Source organism: Chiloscyllium plagiosum, unplaced genomic scaffold, assembly GCF_037043375.1.
Source record: "Chiloscyllium plagiosum isolate Xiang-an unplaced genomic scaffold, Cpla_swu_hap1 HiC_scaffold_35, whole genome shotgun sequence".
In the NCBI taxonomy this organism is placed as follows: domain Eukaryota; kingdom Metazoa; phylum Chordata; class Chondrichthyes; order Orectolobiformes; family Hemiscylliidae; genus Chiloscyllium; species Chiloscyllium plagiosum.
Window position 1 is genome coordinate 56,520,922 of NW_028270173.1, and position 20,290 is coordinate 56,541,211.

The 20,290-nt window shown below is 47.4% G+C and overlaps 1 protein-coding gene across 1 annotated transcript in view; it reads right to left on the reverse strand.

Annotated features, from left to right (window-relative positions):
- The window catches only part of LOC122541272 (uncharacterized), a 57,366-nt gene extending 54,304 nt beyond the window's left edge, over window positions 1-3,062 (reverse strand). Inside the window, 1 exon segment of the mRNA XM_087979704.1 lies at window positions 2,912-3,062. Within this exon segment, the coding sequence (XP_087835830.1) occupies window positions 2,912-2,984 (73 nt within the window). The 5' untranslated portion in view covers window positions 2,985-3,062.
- Window positions 3,063-20,290: the final 17,228 nt, after the last annotated feature.

The window sequence follows — 20,290 nt, forward strand, 5'->3', positions numbered from 1 at the left end:
TAGATTAATCACTTACAGTGTGGAAACAGGCCCTTCGGCCTAACAAGTCCACACCGACCCACACGAAGCGCAACCCACCCAGACCCATTCCCCTAAATTTACCCCTTCACCTAATTTAGCATGGCCAATTCACCTAACCTGCACATCTTTGTGACTGTGGGAGGAAACCAGAGCACCCAGAGGAAACCCACGCAGACGCGGGGAGAATGTGCAAACTCCACACAGTCAGTGTGGAGGGAATTGAACCCGGGTCTCTGGCGCTGTGAGGCAGCAGTGCTAACCACAGTGCCACCGTGCAACTCCTGCCCTCTGTCCACTTCCCCACAGCACTTTCAAGATACCCTTTACTCCAAAGTGGCTGGTATAAAGGGGAAAGGGCTTCCCTCTCAACAGGGAGAAACAACTGGGAGTGGGTTTAACCTGAGGGCCACCATGACTCAGGCAAGGGGTGAGATTGAGAAGGTGGGACTGTCATGGTAACCATAACAGCTACAGGAATGAACCAAAGCTGAGGCATATCAAACCAACTGCCCAGTCAATTGAGCTCACTGACCCCCGCACCCCCCCCATTCAGTGTAACCCTCCATTTAATACCAGCACCCCACCATTGACACATTCACCTTGCTCTTTAGTGAGCTCCCTGCAATGTGAAACCTCTCCGAGCAGTTGCTGCACCACATCCATTCACAGTTATCCCCCACCTCAGTGATCCTTCTACACTCCAGCCTCTGTCCCTCGGTCACCCTCCTGGGCCCTGGACAACTCAGGCTCCACACACCCAAACTCAAGCATGGCCTGGTGACCAGGGCAAAGCAGGAGCTCCCACAGATGATGAGCTCTGTTTACACAGTCATCAATCTGAAAGCACCACATTGCTCACTTGTGTAGAACCTAATTAGTGCCTTACAGAATGCCTCATCACCAGAACTTTCCAACCAGCACCAAGACACCAGCTTGGCTGGGGGGGGGAGAAGGGCACTGTCTGTGAGATCCTTCATGTATGCCATCACACACTGAAGTGGCCGTATGGGGGAGCTCGACACACCTCCTACTGGAATCTACCTTTGCAAAGCAAGTCTGGAGAAAGATGCAGTGTGGAGGTTTGTCCCAAATAGCGCCCTGGCGTGGGATTTTGTGCTTTGCAGTCTGTTCCCTGGGACGCACACCGAGACAAACGTCAACTGCACCTGGAGGACCATCACCTCGGTGACAGACGCTCTTTGGTTTGCCTGAAACTTGTTGGTCTTCCAGAGCAAGGAGTTAACCCCGTCCAAGTGTTGCAGACATCCCAAGGTCCAGGAGTAAGTGCTGAGGGATGCGCTGAAGCTTGGAGCAACTGTAGTCAAGGTACAGTGGAGAAGTACATGTAAGGTCTTTCTGCTGAAGGTAAATGGGGGTCTGTTCACTTCCCAAACCCTGCCCGTGCCTCAATAATATATGTAAATATAGTCTTGTACAAGCAAGAAATGGCTTGGGTTTTTTTTATCCAATAGAGTAAAACTCCAATTTTTTTTGTTTCTTCATCTGCTACTCTACAGAACCAAACTGCATTAGTGACTCTCCCTGTATATAAAGATATTTTATATGAATACAGTAATCAATATTTTTGAAATTAAAAATGTAGACACAGAGACCAGCTCTCCACAAAATAATGCAGTATTTTTACACACGTTTCCTACAGGCACTGACAATCCCATTCCTCAAAAAATCCCAAGGAAATACAGATTTTCGGGTACAAAGGTGATTTAGCAGTTTGGATGAGAAATTGGCGAGCTGAAAGAAGAGAGGGTGGTGGTTGACGGGAATCTGGTTTCCAGAATCTGCAGTCATTGTTTTTACCCTGGGAAATGTTCATCCTAGAGTTCAGTTTCCAGTGGTGTGCCACAAAGTTCTGTCTTGGGGCCACTGCTATTTGTCATTTTTATAATTGAAAAGTGAGCGTAGAAGGATGGGTTATTAATTTGCAGATGACACTAAAGTAGGCAGAGTTGTGGATAGTGCCGAAGGATGTTGGAAGTTACAGAAGGATGTAGATAAGATGCAGAGCTGGGCTGAGAAATGGTAAGTGGAGTTTAATGCAGAAAAGTGTGAGGTAGTTCACTTCAGAAGATGTAACACGAATGCAGAGTACTGGGCTAATGGTAAACTTCTTGGCAGTGTGGATGAACAGAGAGATCTCAGTGTCCAGGTACAGAAATCCCTGAAAGTTGCCACCCAGGTTGATAGGGCTGTTAAGAAGGCAAACGGTGTGTTGGCATTTATTGGCGCAGGATTGAGTTTCAGAGACATGAAGTCATACTTCAGTTGTACAAGACACTGGTAAGGCCACACCCGAAGTATTGCGTTCAGTTCTGGTCACCACATTATAGGAAGGATGTGGAAGCTTTGGAAAGGGTTCGGAGGAGATTTACCAGGATGTTGCCTGGTATGGAGGGAAGGCCTTACGAGGAAAGGCTGAGGGACCTGAGGCTGTTTTCATTGGAAAGAAGGTTGAGAGGTGACTTAATCGAGACGTATAAGATAATCAGAGGGTCAGACAGGGTGGACAGTGAGAGCCCTTTTCCTCGGATGGTGATGGCTAAAACGAGGGCACACAGCTTTAAATTGTGGGGTAATAGATTTAGGATAAATATCAGGGGTAGTTTCTTCACTCAGAGAATAGTAGAGGCGTGGAATGGCGGGCCTGCAACAGTAGTCCATCCGCTGACGTTAAGGGCATTTAAATGGGCACTGGACACACAGATGGATCATAATGGAACGGTGTAGGTTAGATGGGCATCAGATTAATCTCACAGGTCAGCACAACATCGAGGGCCGAAGGGCCTGTACTGCGCTGAAATGTTCCATCTTCTATGATTTCCCCAAGGTGCAGAAGCGAAAGTGAGAATGGAAAACTGAATTCTGTACTCACCCGCAGAGACCCGGGAGAAACACCAGGAGATGGAAAAAAGGATCAGCAACATTCTGGGAGGGCACCAGTCCATCGGGGACTGGGAATGGAAGGCTCGGGGGGTGGGGAACAACTCGTGTTTATAAACTGAAGAGAAATCAAACAAAACACAACAAGCTTATCGAGGCTCCATTTTACTGTGAACGCTGAAATCTACTCATTTCCGGATTCCAAGCTGCAAAAGGAGAGGGGGAGGAGCTGATTGGTTATCTCCATAAAAATCCCCAAGGAAGGGGATACCCAGGTCTGCTCCCCAGTTCCCAGGACGGTCAGCCACAGGGAGGGTGAGGATCTGGGTGTGAAATATAAACAGGGAGGTTGGGGATGTGACCTTCTGGACAGGGAGGGGGTGAGAATGATGATCTGGGGGAGAGAGAGAGAGAGAGAAAACTTCAGACCTTTGTCAGCAAATAAACTTTCTCAATTCAATCTCTGCACCTTCAAATGTTCCCCACCTTTCCTATTGAAGGTGACAGGAAGCCGATCAGCATCTTATTTAAAAAAAACCCCACAAATTACTGGAATAAAGTATTCCCGCTCAATTCAGATCGTCCCAGTTTCCTGCCCCCCGACTGCATTTAGTAGGTGTGTACCTGTCCAGTAAAACCCATGCAGACCAGTCTGAAGCCAGAATAAACAGCCCAGTTGGAGAGTCCCTGGTCTGCCTGTCCTGGCAGGAGCTGGTCAGCAGCTCTGGGTTGGTACTGGAGGGAACCTCAACCTCAATCATTCTGTTGGTCTGAAGTCTGGCACCAGCTGGTGTAGAAAATCCAGGGCGGAATGTGTTCGTCATCTCATTTTTTAATTTACAGACAGCCCCTGGCACCAGGACCCCAACCCTCACCCCGACCCCTGACACCCCATCCTCATAGCCCCTCACCACTCTAAACTCCCACCTTCACAGTCCCTCACCTCCCTCACACTAACAGCACCTCATCCCCTGACCCACCAGTCTCATAGCCCCTCAACTCCTAAATCCCCCACCTTCACGGCCCCTTACCCTCCGACATCTTGCCCTGAATCCATGAAACTCAGATTTGCTGTGTTCTGTTCGCCATGCCTATTTCAGAAGCCAGTACATATCAGAACCATTTGTGAATTTCAGACACAGATATAGAAAAACAACATCTGCCTAGTGAGAATCTCACCTTGCTGTTTGACAAACTTATAAGAGAGACAGTGAGATGTTCTGAATGTGAGGAGGGATGTCTCACTGGACTCCTCATGTGTTTCTGCTGTTAAATGCTAAGGCTCACATCGCTGATGCCCTTAGAATGCCTGCTCCTGTTTCTGGTTTATTTAACGTGGTGTCAGACACTGAAGCACAAATCCACAAGGTTTGCAGGTTTGGTTTTTAACAATGAGATAGAAGCTTACTGTGTAAAATGAATTAACAAAAATATCTATCAGGTCAGATATCATTCTGGGGTCTGACTTGTTCAGTACTAACACAAGCTGGGATCATAACAACTGCTTTACTCAGAGCCATGAGGCCTTTTCAATCTTTACTCACAGCTCTGAAAGCCAAGGGTCAGATCAGGAGAGTGGGTGGAGGGTGTGTGACTGTTCCCCTCCACAGACTTTGAAATGACTTCATGAAGGTTGGTATCCTGTCACCAGGTCACCCTTTATTTACAGGTGCACAGTACATGATACTGACCCAGTGAGCTGTTAAAGTGAACAGAACCCCTGACATTCCTGCTTACATCTATCAGCCAGGACTCCCTGAGTGGGGCTGTTAAACCTGGTCCAATCAGGGAGCTCATATTCTTTGAGGTCCATCTGGCTGACCTCATTCCAATCACTGCATCCCTCCCCCTCTACGTTCTGGCAAATAGGCCCGATCTTTATTCTCTTGGGGTATTTTCACTCCGGTCCAGTTCCTCTGACTCTCTCTCGGATACTGATGGCGTGAAGTGGATCAAAGCCCGCCTCTTGCACCTGGAGTGTCTTGGCCAAAATTCATCACCTTCTTCAGTTGGTAATGGCATTGAGGCTGTGACATTCACATGTACATCTCTATCCTTAGAGTATTCTTTGATGCTAGGCAGAGGGGGAGGATCCATGGGTTCTGACAGCTTTCCTGTGTGTACTGAGGGGCTCAGTATTGTTCTGCTCCTGTCCTGTTTGTTAATTAGAGCTTTCATCTGATCCACAGGATTGGTCAGGACCTACATCATGGGAGCTGACCTCGCGCCGACCTCAACTCTCACCCATGCAAGGCCATTCCCGTGGTTTCAACACCGAATGTCAACCCACAAAATAATCTGTCTCTCTCCGGTGGAGGAGTCTTGTGTTCAGTATTGGCATTCCTGATGCCATTTCGTCCTCACCCACGGGTTTAGGAATCTCAGGTTTAACCTGGTGTGGTGTCTTGTCCCTATTCACAACTCTGCTGGAGCTAGCCCTGCAGTTGCATGAGGGATGGTCCCATAATGAAACAGGAACTGAGACAGTTTGGTATCAAGTTTCTTTAAGCCTGCCTGCAAACTTTGGGCCACTCTTTCCATTAGACTATCAGACAAGGGATGGTAGGGAGCTGTCCTTACATGTGAGAAAATCAATAACGACTCAGAATTAGAGGCAGCTTGAAGTTGTAATGTTCCTTAACTAAATCCATTGACCCTTGAATAGTTTTATTATCTGGTGCCTCTGGGCGAGATAGGATCCTAATAACTGTGAAAACCTGTGGATCTACACAATGTCGGGAGAATTACTCCTTGCTTTTGACTACCCCATATTATTTGTCTGGAAAAAATGACGTACTCTTCCCACACATGGGACCCAGATTTCAACAGCAGGATCGAACAAGTCAAACTTCTCAAATAATGGCATTCTCATTATTGCAAATATTATTACCTCCAAACCTTCTCTCACTGACTAATAACTCCCTGCAAGCCCAAAGTGAGGACTGCAGATGCTGGCGATTAGAGTCAAGATTAGAGTGGTGTTGGAAAAGCATAGCAGGTCAGGCAGCATCTGAGGCGTGGGAAAATCGACGTTTCGGGCAGGGGTTCTTCATCAGGAATTAGGCTCCTGCCTGAAACATCAATTTTCCTGCTCCTCGGATGCTGCCTGACCTGCTGTGCTTTTCCAGCACCACTCTAACCTTGACTGATAACTCCCTGCAGCAGATCCAGTGCATGGGAGTGCAGCAGAGGAACTTATTCGTCACTTGTGCTGCACACATGAGTAATAGCTCATCACAAATGTCACAATCATTTCCCAAACTCGGGCATGGCACCTCCAATACTGCACAATTTCTGGTCTTGATCTTATTCTGATGATCTTTCCTCTCGCTTTCCAACCAGAACTGCACACAATACTCCCGTTACTGTCTCACCAGTGTCTTATACAGTTTCATCATTAGTTCCCTATTTGTCTATTCTACACCTCTACCAATGAAGAAGTGCATTCCATATACCTTCTTCATTACCTTAGCTACTTGCACCCCAAGATCTCCAACGCCACACTCACAGGAATCCGATTCACGAGAGAAGAAGAAAAGGATAGCCAACTCCCATTCCCAGACGTGATGGTACAGAGAACGCCGTACGGAGAATTCACTACAAGGGTATACAGGAAAGCCACACACACAGACCAAATCCTAAACTATGAAAGTAACCACCCCAACACACACAAACGAAGCTGCATCAGGACACTATTCAAAAGGGCCACAACACACTGCAGCACACCAGGACTGCAAAAAGAAGAAGAGGAACAAGGTATTCGCCAAAAACGGATACCTGCGCAACTTCATCAACAGATGCCTAAGAGAAAGACCACGGAACGAGGACATACCACAACCAAAAGGACTAGCCACACTACCATACATCAGGAGCATCTCGGAACTGACTGCCAGACTACTGCGACCCCTAGGACTCATAATGGCACACAAACCAACAGCCACGCTCAGACAACAACTCACCAGAACGAAGGACCCGATACCCAACATGAGCAAAACTAATGTAGTGTACAAAATACCATGCAAGGACTGCACAAAACACTATATAGGACAAACAGGAAGACAGCTAACAATCCGCATACATGAACATCAACTAGCCACGAAACGACACAACCAGCTATCCTTAGTAGCCACACACGCAGACAACACGCAACATGAATTCGACTGGGACAACACTACTATCATAGGGCAAGCCAGACAGAGAACAGCCAGGGAATTCCTAGAGGCATGGCATTCATCCACAAACTCCATCAACAAACACATTGACCTGGACCCAATATACCAACCACTACAGCGGACAGCTGAAACTGACAACCGGAAGCGGCAGGGACAGACCACTATAAACACCGGAGGAAACATCAAAGAAGCGCTTCGCAGGAGGCTCCCAAGCACTGATGATGTCACCTAGACAGGGGACGAAACTTTTGCAACAAAAACTTCCAGCTCGGCGAACAGAACCACAGCAATGAGCACCCGAGCTACAAATTTTCGCACAAACTTTGATCTCCTACTTCATCAACCTCTCGCAGTATATTCCCGTTGCACAAACATTTGGTTTTAGTGTTTGATCTCCCTCAATGCATTACCTCATATGCTATCAGAGTTGAACTCCACCTGCCACTTGCCTGCCCATGCCACCATCCCCATTTTGGATTTACAGCTAGCCTGTACACGATCCACTCGAGGGCCAATTATCGTGGTGGCTGCAAACTTCCCAGTTGTGGTACCATCCCCACACCCTGCCTCTCCACCAACTCCCACTCCCTAACCCCTCCCCACCCCCAATGGTCAAGTCCAAATCATTAATGTATAAAACCAACAGCATGGATCCCAACACTGCACGATACCGTGAGAAAGCTTTCCATTTGCAAGGTCAGCCAAGAGTATTATCCTTTGTTTCCTGTTACTAATAGGACAACAACTCCCCCTCCCACGTCACTAAGGGCATGCAGGTCCTGGGCCTCCTCCACCACCAAGCCCTTACCACCTGACACCTGGAGGAAGAACGCCTCATATTCCGCCTTGGGACCCTGCAACCACACAGGATCAATGTGGATTTCAACTGTTTCCTCACTATCCCTCCTCCCAGCTTATTTCAGTCCCAAGCCTCCAACTTGGCACTGCCCTTCTGACCTGTCCATCACCTTTCCCATTTATCCACTCCACCCTTGAACCTTCTCCCTCATCTTCATCTACCTATCGTTTTCTCAGCTCCCTTCCCCCAACCCCACCCCCTCCCCTCCCATTTGTCTCTCAGCACCCGGCCCACAAGCCTCATCCCTGATGAAGGGCTTATGCCCGAAACGTCGATTCTCCTGCTCCTTGGATGCTGCCTGACCTGCTGTGTTTTTCCAGCACCACACTCTCGACTCTGATCTCCATCATCTGTAGTCCTCACTTTCTCCGGTTACTAAACCAACTTTGAATCTAGTTCGACACATTACCCTGAATTCGTGGGCTTTTAATTTTTTGACCTGTCTACGATGTGGGACCTTGTCAAATGCTTTACTAAAATCCATGTAGACATCAGCAACTACACTACCCTCATCGGTCCTCCTGTCACTTCCTCAAAGAATGCAATCAACATTGTGATGGCCAGTACCCAACAGTTTGCAATAACTAGTATTCAACAGCTTACTATGACCAGGACCTTACAGTTTGCAATGACCGGTGCCCTACAGTTTGCAATGCTTGGTCACTACAGTTTGCAATAACCGGTATCCAACAGTTTACAATGACCGGTACTCTACAGTTTGCAATAACCGGTGCCCTACAGTTTGAATTGACCAGTACCCGACAGTTTGCAATGACTGGGACCCGACAGTTTGCAATGACTGGGACCCGACAGTTTGCAATGACTGGGACCCGACAGTTTGCAATGACTGGGACCCGACAGTTTGCAATGACTGGGACCTGACAGTTTGCAATGACTGGTACCTGACAGTTTGCAATGACTGGTACTCGACAGTTTGCAATGACTGGGACCCTACAGTTTGCAATGACTGGTACTCGACAGTTTGCAATGACTGGTACCCGACAGTTTGCAATGACTGGGACCCTACAGTTTGCAATGACTGGGACCCGACAGTTTGCAATGACTGGGACCCGACAGTTTGCAATGACTGGTACCTGACAGTTTGCAATGACTGGTACTCGACAGTTTGCAATGACTGGGACCCTACAGTTTGCAATGACTGGTACTCGACAGTTTGCAATGACTGGTACCCGACAGTTTGCAATGACTGGGACCCTACAGTTTGCAATGACTGGGACCCGACAGTTTGCAATGACTGGGACCCTACAGTTTGCAATGACTGGGACCCGACAGTTTGCAATGACTGGTACCCGACAGTTTGCAATGACTGGGACCCGACAGTTTGCAATGACTGGGACCCTACAGTTTGCAATGACTGGGACCCGACAGTTTGCAATGACTGGTACTCGACAGTTTGCAATGACTGGGATCCGACAGTTTGCAATGACTGGTACTCGACAGTTTGCAATGGCTGGGACCCGACAGTTTGCAATGACTGGGACCCGACAGTTTGCAATGACTGGGACCCGACAGTTTGCAATGACTGGGACCCTACAGTTTGCAATGACTGGGACTCGACAGTTTGCAATGACTGGGACCTGACAGTTTGCAATGACTGGGACCCGACAGTTTGCAATGACTGGGACCCTACAGTTTGCAATGACTGGGACCCGACAGTTTGCAATGACTGGGACCTGACAGTTTGCAATGACTGGGACCCGACAGTTTGCAATGACTGGGACCCGACAGTTTGCAATGACTGGGACCTGACAGTTTGCAATGACTGGGACCCTACAGTTTGCAATGACTGGGACCTGACAGTTTGCAATGACTGGGACCCGACAGTTTGCAATGACTGGGACCCTACAGTTTGCAATGACTGGGACCTGACAGTTTGCAATGACTGGGACCTGACAGTTTGAAATGACTGGTACTCGACAGTTTGCAATAACTGGGACCCGACAGTTTGAAATGACTGGTACTCGACAGTTTGAAATGACTGGGACCTGACAGTTTGAAATGACTGGGACCTGACAGTTTGAAATGACTGGGATCCGACAGTTTGCAATGGCTGGTACTCGACAGTTTGCAATGGCTGGGACCTGACAGTTTGCAATGACTGGGACCTGACAGTTTGCAATAACTGGTACTCGACAGTTTGCAATGGCTGGTACTCGACAGTTTGCAATAACTGGGACCCGACAGTTTGCAATGGCTGGGACCTGACAGTTTGCAATGACTGGTACTCGACAGTTTGCAATGACTGGGACCTGACAGTTTGCAATGACTGGTACTCGACAGTTTGCAATGACTGGGACCCGACAGTTTGCAATGATTGGGACCTGACAGTTTGTAATGACTGGTACTCGACAGTTTGCAATGACTGGTACCCGACAGTTTGCAATGGCTGGGACCTGACAGTTTGCAATGACTGGTACTCGACAGTTTGCAATGACTGGGACCTGACAGTTTGCAATGACTGGTACTCGACAGTTTGCAATGACTGGGACCCGACAGTTTGCAATGGCTGGGACCTGACAGTTTGCAATGACTGGTACCCAACAGTTTGCAATAACTGGGACCCGACAGTTTGCAATGACTGGGACCTGACAGTTTGTAATGGCTGGTACCCGACAGTTTGCAATGACTGGGACCTGACAGTTTGTAATGGCTGGTACTCGACAGTTTGCAATGACTGGTACCCGACAGTTTGCAATGACTGGGACCTGACAGTTTGCAATGACTGGTACTCGACAGTTTGCAATAACTGGGACCCGACAGTTTGCAATGACTGGGACCTGACAGTTTGTAATGGCTGGTACCCGACAGTTTGCAATGACTGGGACCTGACAGTTTGTAATGGCTGGTACCCGACAGTTTGCAATGACTGGGACCTGACAGTTTGCAATGACTGGTACTCGACAGTTTGCAATGACTGGTACCCGACAGTTTGCAATGACTGGGACCTGACAGTTTGCAATGGCTGGTACTCGACAGTTTGCAATAACTAGGACCCGACAGTTTGTAATGACTGGGACCCGACAGTTTGCAATAACTGGGACCCGACAGTTTGCAATGACTGGTATCTGACAGTTTGCAATGACTGGGACCCGACAGTTTGCAATGACTGGTACTCGACAGTTTGCAATGACTGCTACCCGACAGTTTGCAATGACTGGGACCTGACAGTTTGCAATGACTGGTACTCGACAGTTTGCAATGACTGGTACTCAACAGTTTGCAATGACTGGGACCCGACAGTTTGCAATGACTGGGACCCGACAGTTTGCAATGACTGGGACCTGACAGTTTGCAATGACTGGTACTCGACAGTTTGCAATGACTGGTACTCAACAGTTTGCAATGACTGGTACTCAACAGTTTGCAATGACTGGGACCCGACAGTTTGCAATGACTGGGACCCGACAGTTTGCAATGACTGGTACTCGACAGTTTGCAATGACTGGGACCTGACAGTTTGCAATGACTGGTACTCGACAGTTTGCAATGACTGGTACTCAACAGTTTGCAATGACTGGTACTCAACAGTTTGCAATGACTGGGACCCGACAGTTTGCAATGACTGGGACCTGACAGTTTGCAATGACTGGGACCTGACAGTTTGCAATGACTGGGACCTGACAGTTTGCAATGACTGGTACTCGACAGTTTGCAATGACTGGGACCTGACAGTTTGCAATGACTGGGACCCGACAGTTTGCAATGACTGGTACTCGACAGTTTGCAATGACTGGTACTCGACAGTTTGCAATGACTGGGACCCGACAGTTTGCAATGACTGGTACTGGACAGTTTGCAATGACTGGGACCCGACAGTTTGCAATGACTGGTACTCAACAGTTTGCAATGACTGGGACCTGACAGTTTGCAATGACTGGGACCCGACAGTTTGCAATGACTGGTACCCGACAGTTTGCAATGACTGGGACCTGACAGTTTGCAATGACTGGGACCTGACAGTTTGCAATGACTGGGACCCGACAGTTTGCAATGACTGGTACTCGACAGTTTGCAATGACTGGGACCCGACAGTTTGCAATGACTGGTACTCGACAGTTTGCAATGGCTGGGACCCGACAGTTTGCAATGACTGGGACCCGACAGTTTGCAATGACTGGTACTGGACAGTTTGCAATGACTGGTACTCGACAGTTTGCAATGACTGGGACCCGACAGTTTGCAATGACTGGGACCCGACAGTTTGCAATGACTGGTACTGGACAGTTTGCAATGACTGGTACTCGACAGTTTGCAATGACTGGGACCCGACAGTTTGCAATGACTGGGACCCGACAGTTTGCAATGACTGGTACTGGACAGTTTGCAATGACTGGTACTCGACAGTTTGCAATGACTGGGACCCGACAGTTTGCAATAACTGGGACCCGACAGTTTGCAATGACTGGTACTCGTCAGTTTGCAATGACTGGTACTCGACAGTTTGCAATGACTGGGACCCGACAGTTTGCAATAACTGGGACCCGACAGTTTGCAATGACTGGTACTGGACAGTTTGCAATGACTGGTACTCGACAGTTTGCAATGACTGGTACTCGACAGTTTGCAATGACTGGGACCCGACAGTTTGCAATGACTGGTTCCCTACACTTTGGAATGACTGATACCCTACGGTTTACAATGACTGGTACCTGACAGTTTGTAATGCCTCCTAGCAGGTCCTCCTCGGAGCAGGATACGAAGTGTTCTTCCCCATGCTTGGGAACAGGAGACCAAGGTAGCCCGGCTGGAGATTGCACAGGAGGTGAGCAGGTCTGGTGTCCACCCATAGTCCTGGTGCCGGTGCTGAATGCACACACACATGACATCCTTTGTTCACGGTAAATGGCTATGGGGTATTCCATCAAAGTGTCACTCAGAAGGTGAACAAGCCAAAGGGTCTTTGAGGGCGCAGGGAGAGGAGGCCAGCCTAGGAAAAGTACTCATCATCAGTGCCACATGACAAAGTCAAAGAGTTGTACTGGAAAATCTCTGTGGGGTTTCTGCTCTGGCTGGCTAACTATCGTCACGAAACAAAAAGAAAAGGAAACATGCTGACGATCAGAAATAAACTCAGAACTTGCTAGAAAAACTCAGCAGGTTTGGCAACAGTGGAGAGAGAACAAAGTTAACGCTTCAATTCCAGCGACCTCACTTCAGAAATGATGATGACAAGGTAAAGGATGGTATTCATCTGCTGATTGGGTGGGTGTGGTTGGGGGGATGGTGTAAACGATAGGTGGAGATGGAATCCAGAGAGGGAGAGAGAGAGACCAGGAGCTGGGCAGACACAGGATTGTAAGAAGGTCAGCCTGGGCGAATCATTCCTGTTAATAGGGACCATTTGTAGCTGACAATGGGTTCGCTGCCCATGTGATGACAAGGCCTGGTGTGTCGGGTTTGGGGTCCGGAAATGAAAGATGGTGCTCAAGTGGTTGATATGGTGTATATGGATTTCAGTAAGGCATTTGATAAGGTTCCCCATGGCAGGCCATTGCACAAAATACCGAGACTTGGGATTGACAGTGATTTAGCAGTTTGGATCAGTAATTGGCTTGCTGAAAGGAGACAGAGGGTGGTGGTTGATGGGAAATGTTCATCCTGGAGTTCAATTTCTCGTGGTGTACCACAAGGATCTGTTTTGGGGCCACTGCTCTTTGTCATTTTTATAAATGACCTGGATGAGGGTGCAGAAGGATGGCTCGGTAAAGTTGCAGATGACACAGGTCAGTACAGTTGTGGACAGTGCCAAATGATATTGTAGGTCACAAAGGGACATAGATAAGCTGCAGAATCTGGCTGTAAGGTGGCAAGTGGAGTTTAATGCAGAAATGTTTGAGGTGATTCACTTTGGAAGGAGCAACAAGAATAAAGAGTACTGGGCTAATGGTAATATTCTTGGTAGTGTAGATGAGCAGAGAGATCTTGGTGTCCATGTACATAGATCCCTGAAAGTTGCCACCCAGGTTGATAGGGTTGTTAAGAAGGCGAAAGTTGGTGCTGCAGATGCTGGAGATCAGAGTCAAGGTTAGAGTGGTGCTGGAAAAGCACAGCAGGTCAGGCAGCATCCCAGGTGCAGGAAAATCAGTTTCGGGCAAAAGCCCTTCATCAGGAATGAGGCCACATTCCTGATGAAGGGTTGTTAAGAAAGCATGCAGTGTGTTAGCTTTTGTTGGGAGAGGGACTGAGTTCCGGAGCCATGAGGTCATGCTGCAGCTGTACAAAACTCTGGTGCGGCCGCAGTTGGAGTATTGTGTACAGTTCTGGTCACCACATTATAGGAAGGATGTGGAAGCTTTGGAAAGGGTTCAGAGGAGATTTACTCGGATTTTGTCTGGTTTGGAGGGAAGGGCCCATGAGGAAAGGCTGAGGGACTTGAGGCTGTTTTTGTTAGAGAGAAGGTTGAGAGGTGTCTTAATTGAGACGTATAAGATAATCCGAGGGTTAGATCAGGTGGACAGAGAGCCTTTTTACTTGGATGGTGATGGCTAGCACAAGGGGTCATAGCTTTAAACTGAGGGGTGATAGATATAGAACAGATGTGAGAGGTAGCTTCTTTACTCAGAGAGTTTTAAGAGCGTGGAACGCCCTGCTTGCAACAGTAGTAGATTTGCAACTTTAAGAGCATTTAAATGGTCATTGGATAAACACATGGATGAAAATGGAATAGTGCAGGTTAGATGGGCTTCATGTCGGTTTCACAGACTGGTGCAATATCGAGGGCCAAAGAACCTATACTGAGCTGTAATGTTCTATGTTCTAAGCCTTGAACTCGATATTGAGTCCTGAAGGCTGCAGGAAACCCATGTGAGAAACGGGATGTTGTTCTTCCAGCTTGCACTGAGTTTCATTTCGCCTACTGTCACTGCCTTGTCTCCTTATGAGGAAGAGCTACATGGAGTGAAGGTTAAGATTCCTCGACACCCTTGTTGCTGTGCTGTTGGTCCTAAGCATCAATGGTTAGAAGGCTGAGGTGCAGCTTTGTGTAATCATCCAGCAGACACTGATTGGTCTGGATCTGGCTGTCCAGGACATGGCAGCGACCAAACTACCCCAGACACTCAGATACCAAGAGGCAGCATGATGCAAACAATGTTGGCAGAGTCCCACAGCCCTTGAGGAAGATTACCTTCCAACAAACCTGCCTGCTGCTCCTGTGTCTGCTCGGGCATTTTTATGAAGCAGTTATTGCCGACACCAGGGAGGTCGTCACTTGCTGGGGGTTTGAGCAGTCGCCTGGTTTCTGACAGTACTTTCCTTTATTGGTCAGAGTATTGAGTACAGGAGTTGGGAGGTCAAGTTGTGGCTGTACTGGACATTGGTTCGGCCAATGATGGAATATTGCGTGCAATTCTGGTCTCCTTCCTATCGGAAAGATGTTGTGAAACTTTAAAGGGTTCAAAAAAGATGTTGCCAGGGTTGGAGGATCTGAGCGACAGGGAGAGGCTGAACAGGCTGGGGCTGTTTTCCCTGGAGCGTCGGAGGCTGAGGGGTGACCTTATAGAGGTTTACAAAATTATGAGGGGCATGGATAGAATAAGGAGACAAAGTCTTTTCCCTGGGGTCGGGGAGTCCAGAACTAGAGGGCATAGGTTTAGGGTGAGAGGGGAAAGATATAAAAGAGACCTAAGGGGCAACTTTTCCACGCAGAGGGTGGTACGTGTATGGAATGAGCTGCCAGAGGATGTGGTGGAAGCTGGTACAATTGCAACATTTAAGAGGCATTTGGATGGGTATATGAATAGGAAGGGTTTGGAGGGATATGGGCTGGGTGCTGGCAGGTGGGACTAGATTGGGTTGGGATATCTGGTCGGCATGGACAGGTTGGACTGAAGGGTCTGTTTCCGTGCTGTACATCTCTATGATTCTGTGACTCTGTGATCAGTGACCTGAGGCATTTTTGCCTTGAGCAGCAGTGGAGAAATGGCAGTGCAATGTTCACTCAGTATGTTCTCCCAACAGGAATCGAGTTGGAACACCCACTGAGGTCTCAGTGTCTGAGTTGGTGGAGGGTGCAGGAGGACAGTCTTGATTCTGAGGTAGCTGTGACTTCCTCCTCCAAAGTAGACTAGAAGACTTCTGGCCTCATGCATTTGGAAAAGCAAATCAGGGCAGGACTTAAACACTTAATGGTAAGGTCCTAGGGAGTATTGCTGAACAAAGAAGACCTTGAAGTGCAGGTTCATAGTTCCTTGAAAGTGGAGTTGCAGGTAGATAGGATAGTGAAGGCAGTGTTTGGTATGCTTTCCTTTATTGGTCAGAGTATTGAGTACAGGAGTTGGGAGGTCATGTTGCGGCTGTACAGGACATTGGTTAGGCCACTGTTGGAATATTGCGTGCAATTCTGGTCTCCTTCCTATCGGAAAGATGTTGTGAAACTTGAAAGGGTTCAGAAAAGATTTACAAAGATGTTGCCAGGTTTGGAGGATTTGAGCTATAGGCAGAGGTTGAACAGACTGGGGTTATTTTCCCTGGCGCATTGGAGGCTGAGGGGTGACCTTAGAGAGGTTAATGAAATCATGAGGGGCATAGATAATATAAATAGACAAAGTCTTTTCCCTGGGATGGAGGAGTCCAGAACTAGAGGGCATAGGTTTAGGGTGAGAGGGGAAAGATATAAAAGAGACCTAAGGGGCAACCTTTTCACACAGAGGGTGGTACGTGTATGGAATGAGCTGCCAGAGGATGTGGTGGAAGCTGGTACAATTGCAACATTTAAGAGGCATTTGGATGGGTATATGAATAGGAAGGGTTTGGAGGGATATGGGCCGGGTGCTGGCAAATAGGATTATATTAGGTTAGGATATCTGGTGGGCATGGACAATTTGGAATGAATGGTCTGTTTCCATGCTGTACATCTCTATGACTCTCTATAACTCTATGACAGTAGAGTGCATGCAGATTCCACTGGTACCTCCAACAGACAAGGGATAAATGCAGTCCAAGAGAGGGGTTGAAGTTGGGATAACTATAATGAGGGTAATGGAAGAGCAGCACAGCAAAATGGGCAATGATTCATAATTGATTGGCAGAAAATGAAGATGTTGGCATCACGACAGAAATAGTGTGATCTTCACCAGGTAGGAGCTGCGGAGATGTACAGTGGGCACGCCGACATCCATCTTGCCACTGTCTGCCCTACTCTGGGCCCTCGAAGGCCCTGGAACAGGTGCAGGCTGGGAAGGGATAGCAGGGTGTCTTGAGTGAATGAGCTGGCAGCACAGAGAGACCATGCTGGCTTAGTGGAGGCTGGTGTGAGAGTGTGTGCGAGAAGAAGCTTCCTGCATTAGTATGAGGGGAAGGTGCAGCCTGTACCAATAGTGAATGCGAGATAGCAGACAGAAGATGGTAGCATGAGTCACATGATATCTCCAATCAGTCCTGGAGGAGGAGGAGAGACAGCCCTGCTCTGCATCACCCTGTCCACTATGGTCTCCAGCTGTCTGTCGGTAATTGGCTATCAGTCTGTTTGCCATCTTTCAGAAGAAGAAACCTGGCAAGACAGCTCCAGACTGTAATGTGGCTCTAAGAGATTATTGTGTTCTGGTTTTTTCAAAGAATGGTTGTAAGGCAGAGGTAGTCTACATAACCGCTAAAGTAAACAGCTTGGGCGGCCCTGGGATTTTCTTTTTAAAGTTGGAATAATTGAAGCAGCCTGAATGGGTGGGGCCAACTCTCACGCATATGAGGTTTTTCTAGATTTGTTAAAAGTTTTTTGGGTTTAGCTTTAAGCAGTTGATGTTATGGGCTCAAAGAATTGGAAGCTATCTTTTCCCTCTCTCTCTGTTACAGCTGAAAGCCAGGGATTCTGCCCCCTGCTGGGTTACCTGGGAGACAAATCTACTTTTCGGAATGTGTTTTTTTTGCCAAGGAATGTGTCTATGGGATGTTATTATATTGGAACAGTTAATTAGTATTAATCACTGTATCTATTATTCAGTTAAGTTTTCCGATTGAGTCAAGTTATTCTGAATTCTGTTTCCTTTGCTTGTATTTTAACAGCAGTGTTTAAAGAAATTGCGTTTCACTTAATATTGAGTAGTTTGACAGGTCGCATTGCATCTGGAACACTGCAAATTACGTTTGCATTTAAAATAAGTAAACATTTAGGATCTAGGATACCTTCTTAAAATATTTTGAGAGGGTCTGGTCCATAACATAAGTTGACAGCACTTCACCTGCTGCACAACTGTATTTTAGAGGTGCCACCCACTCCTGGTAGATCCAGACAGTGGAGTTCCTTTCTGCTGCTGAAGAGAGGTTAGATAGCACCACACAGGCAACAAGTCTCACTCATAGGCTGGGGAAATCCAGAAGTAGAGGGCATAGGTTCAGGGTGAGAGGGGAAAGATTTATAAAGGGACCAAAGGGGCAACTTTTTCAAACAGAGATTGGTGCGTGTATGGAATGAACTGCCAGAGGAAGTGGTGGAGGCTGGTACAATTACAACATTTAAAAGGCATTTGAATGGGTATATGAATAGGAAGGGATTAGAGGGATATGGGCCAAGTCCTGGCAAATGGGATTAGATTAGGTTAGGATATCTGATCGGCATGGGTATATTTCCGTGCTGTATGTCTCTATGACTCAATGAAACTCTCCAAAATTGGCCTGGGTCCAGTTGGATATTGTGGTCACTGAAAAACAGAATTCTCCTTGTATTTATGATGTAGCATGAAATTTCATTTTAACAGGCATTAACAGCAGTGATTAGCTTTCCAAATTTCGAGCGTTTGAAAACAAAGGGAAGAATTATGTAAAACACAGAGGTCATAATGCCCATTCAAGCAGTGCTGACAATTTATGGTGCCAAAGGCACTCTGTTATCAGTGTGTTGTTTTTGAAAACACAAAGGTTTTGTTCTTAATAAGGAAGGTAAACTAACTGTCAGCTGAAGGTAGGCAATGGGACAATAAGGGGCTCAGCTGACACTATAAGTATTGTCATATGGCCATTGGCCAAAAAGGTTCAGACAATCGACTGACCCAATCTAAGGTAGCTGCCCCTAGCAATAGGGCATAACAATAAGTGCCAGGGGCAGGAGAAATTCCTTAAGGTGCAGTTCTCATCGGATGGTCCCCACAGCAGTCTCCATGCAGCAATCCTCACCAGTCAGGTAGAAGACAGACCAGGAGGAGAGGAGGAAGACTGAGGGAAGATTTCCCTAACATTCTGACTCGAGAGTACGATGTTACCTTCACAGTCTCCTGCTGGATTGTGCCTTTGCAAAGAAAGATACAGTGGTTTCTGTCAAGGTGTATCCCTAGCAGCTCTGTGACACAGGGCTGATCCGCAGGATGCACACCTAAACAAACATGGACTGCGCCTGAAGGACCAACTCAGAGAAAGATGCTCTTTGACCTGCCCGAAACTGGTTGGTCTTCCAGAACAAGGCGTTGACCTGAGTGTTGCAGACTAGCACATTCCAAGGTCCAGGACTATGTGTTAAAGGACGCACTACAGTTTGGGTAACAGCTGCCGAAGCACAATGGGGGAAAGACCACCGTCTGAGGTGAAAGTAAATGGGGATCTGTTCAGTTATTGGACCCTCCTGGTGCTTCACGTATATGTAAATACAGTCTTGTACAAATATGAAATGGGTTGGGTTCGTTTGTTGGAAAGAGTCGAACTCCAATATTCGTTTGTTCCTTCATATACTACTGTAGAGAACCGAACTGCTTCACTGACTATATGTATATAAAGACATTTTTTTTATGAATAAAGTATACTTTTGAAATAAAAAAGGACTGAAACCTTCCATAATGACCTGTTTGTCCTCTGGTATCAGTGAACCATCCCCAATTGTCACAGTGATATACTTTATTTGTCCTATTAACTAATGTATCATGTCTAAGCTGTACTTCTTTACAAACTCTTAAAATTAGTAAACTATGAAAAATTGTAATAAATGGTTGACTGTCTATATTAGGTAACTGTGATCACTGAACCCCGAAAGCCAACAAGTATATACTGTATTACCAGTAAAAACCAGCCCTGGGATACTGTGGTGACTTGCTTGTCAGATATGAGGTAAGTTAGGAGACTAGCTCCAATGGTCCCATTCTGAGGCATGGATTGCAGCCTCTTGCTATTGTCTCTGACATCTCCCCACTTCCCAGCCCCTGCAAAGCCCCAGTCCGGCGGGAAGTGAAACAAAACACTTAAAAGGCTGGATCACTTCTGGACCGGAGTCACTGAGCTGTCCCCTGGTACCCGGAAGCTGCTGCTTTCTGACTGACTGGCAGTTTCTGGGAGCCCGATACTCCACTGCTGCGGCCAGTGAGAGACCTGGTCCAGGAGGAGCGTCACTAGACTCTTTTAT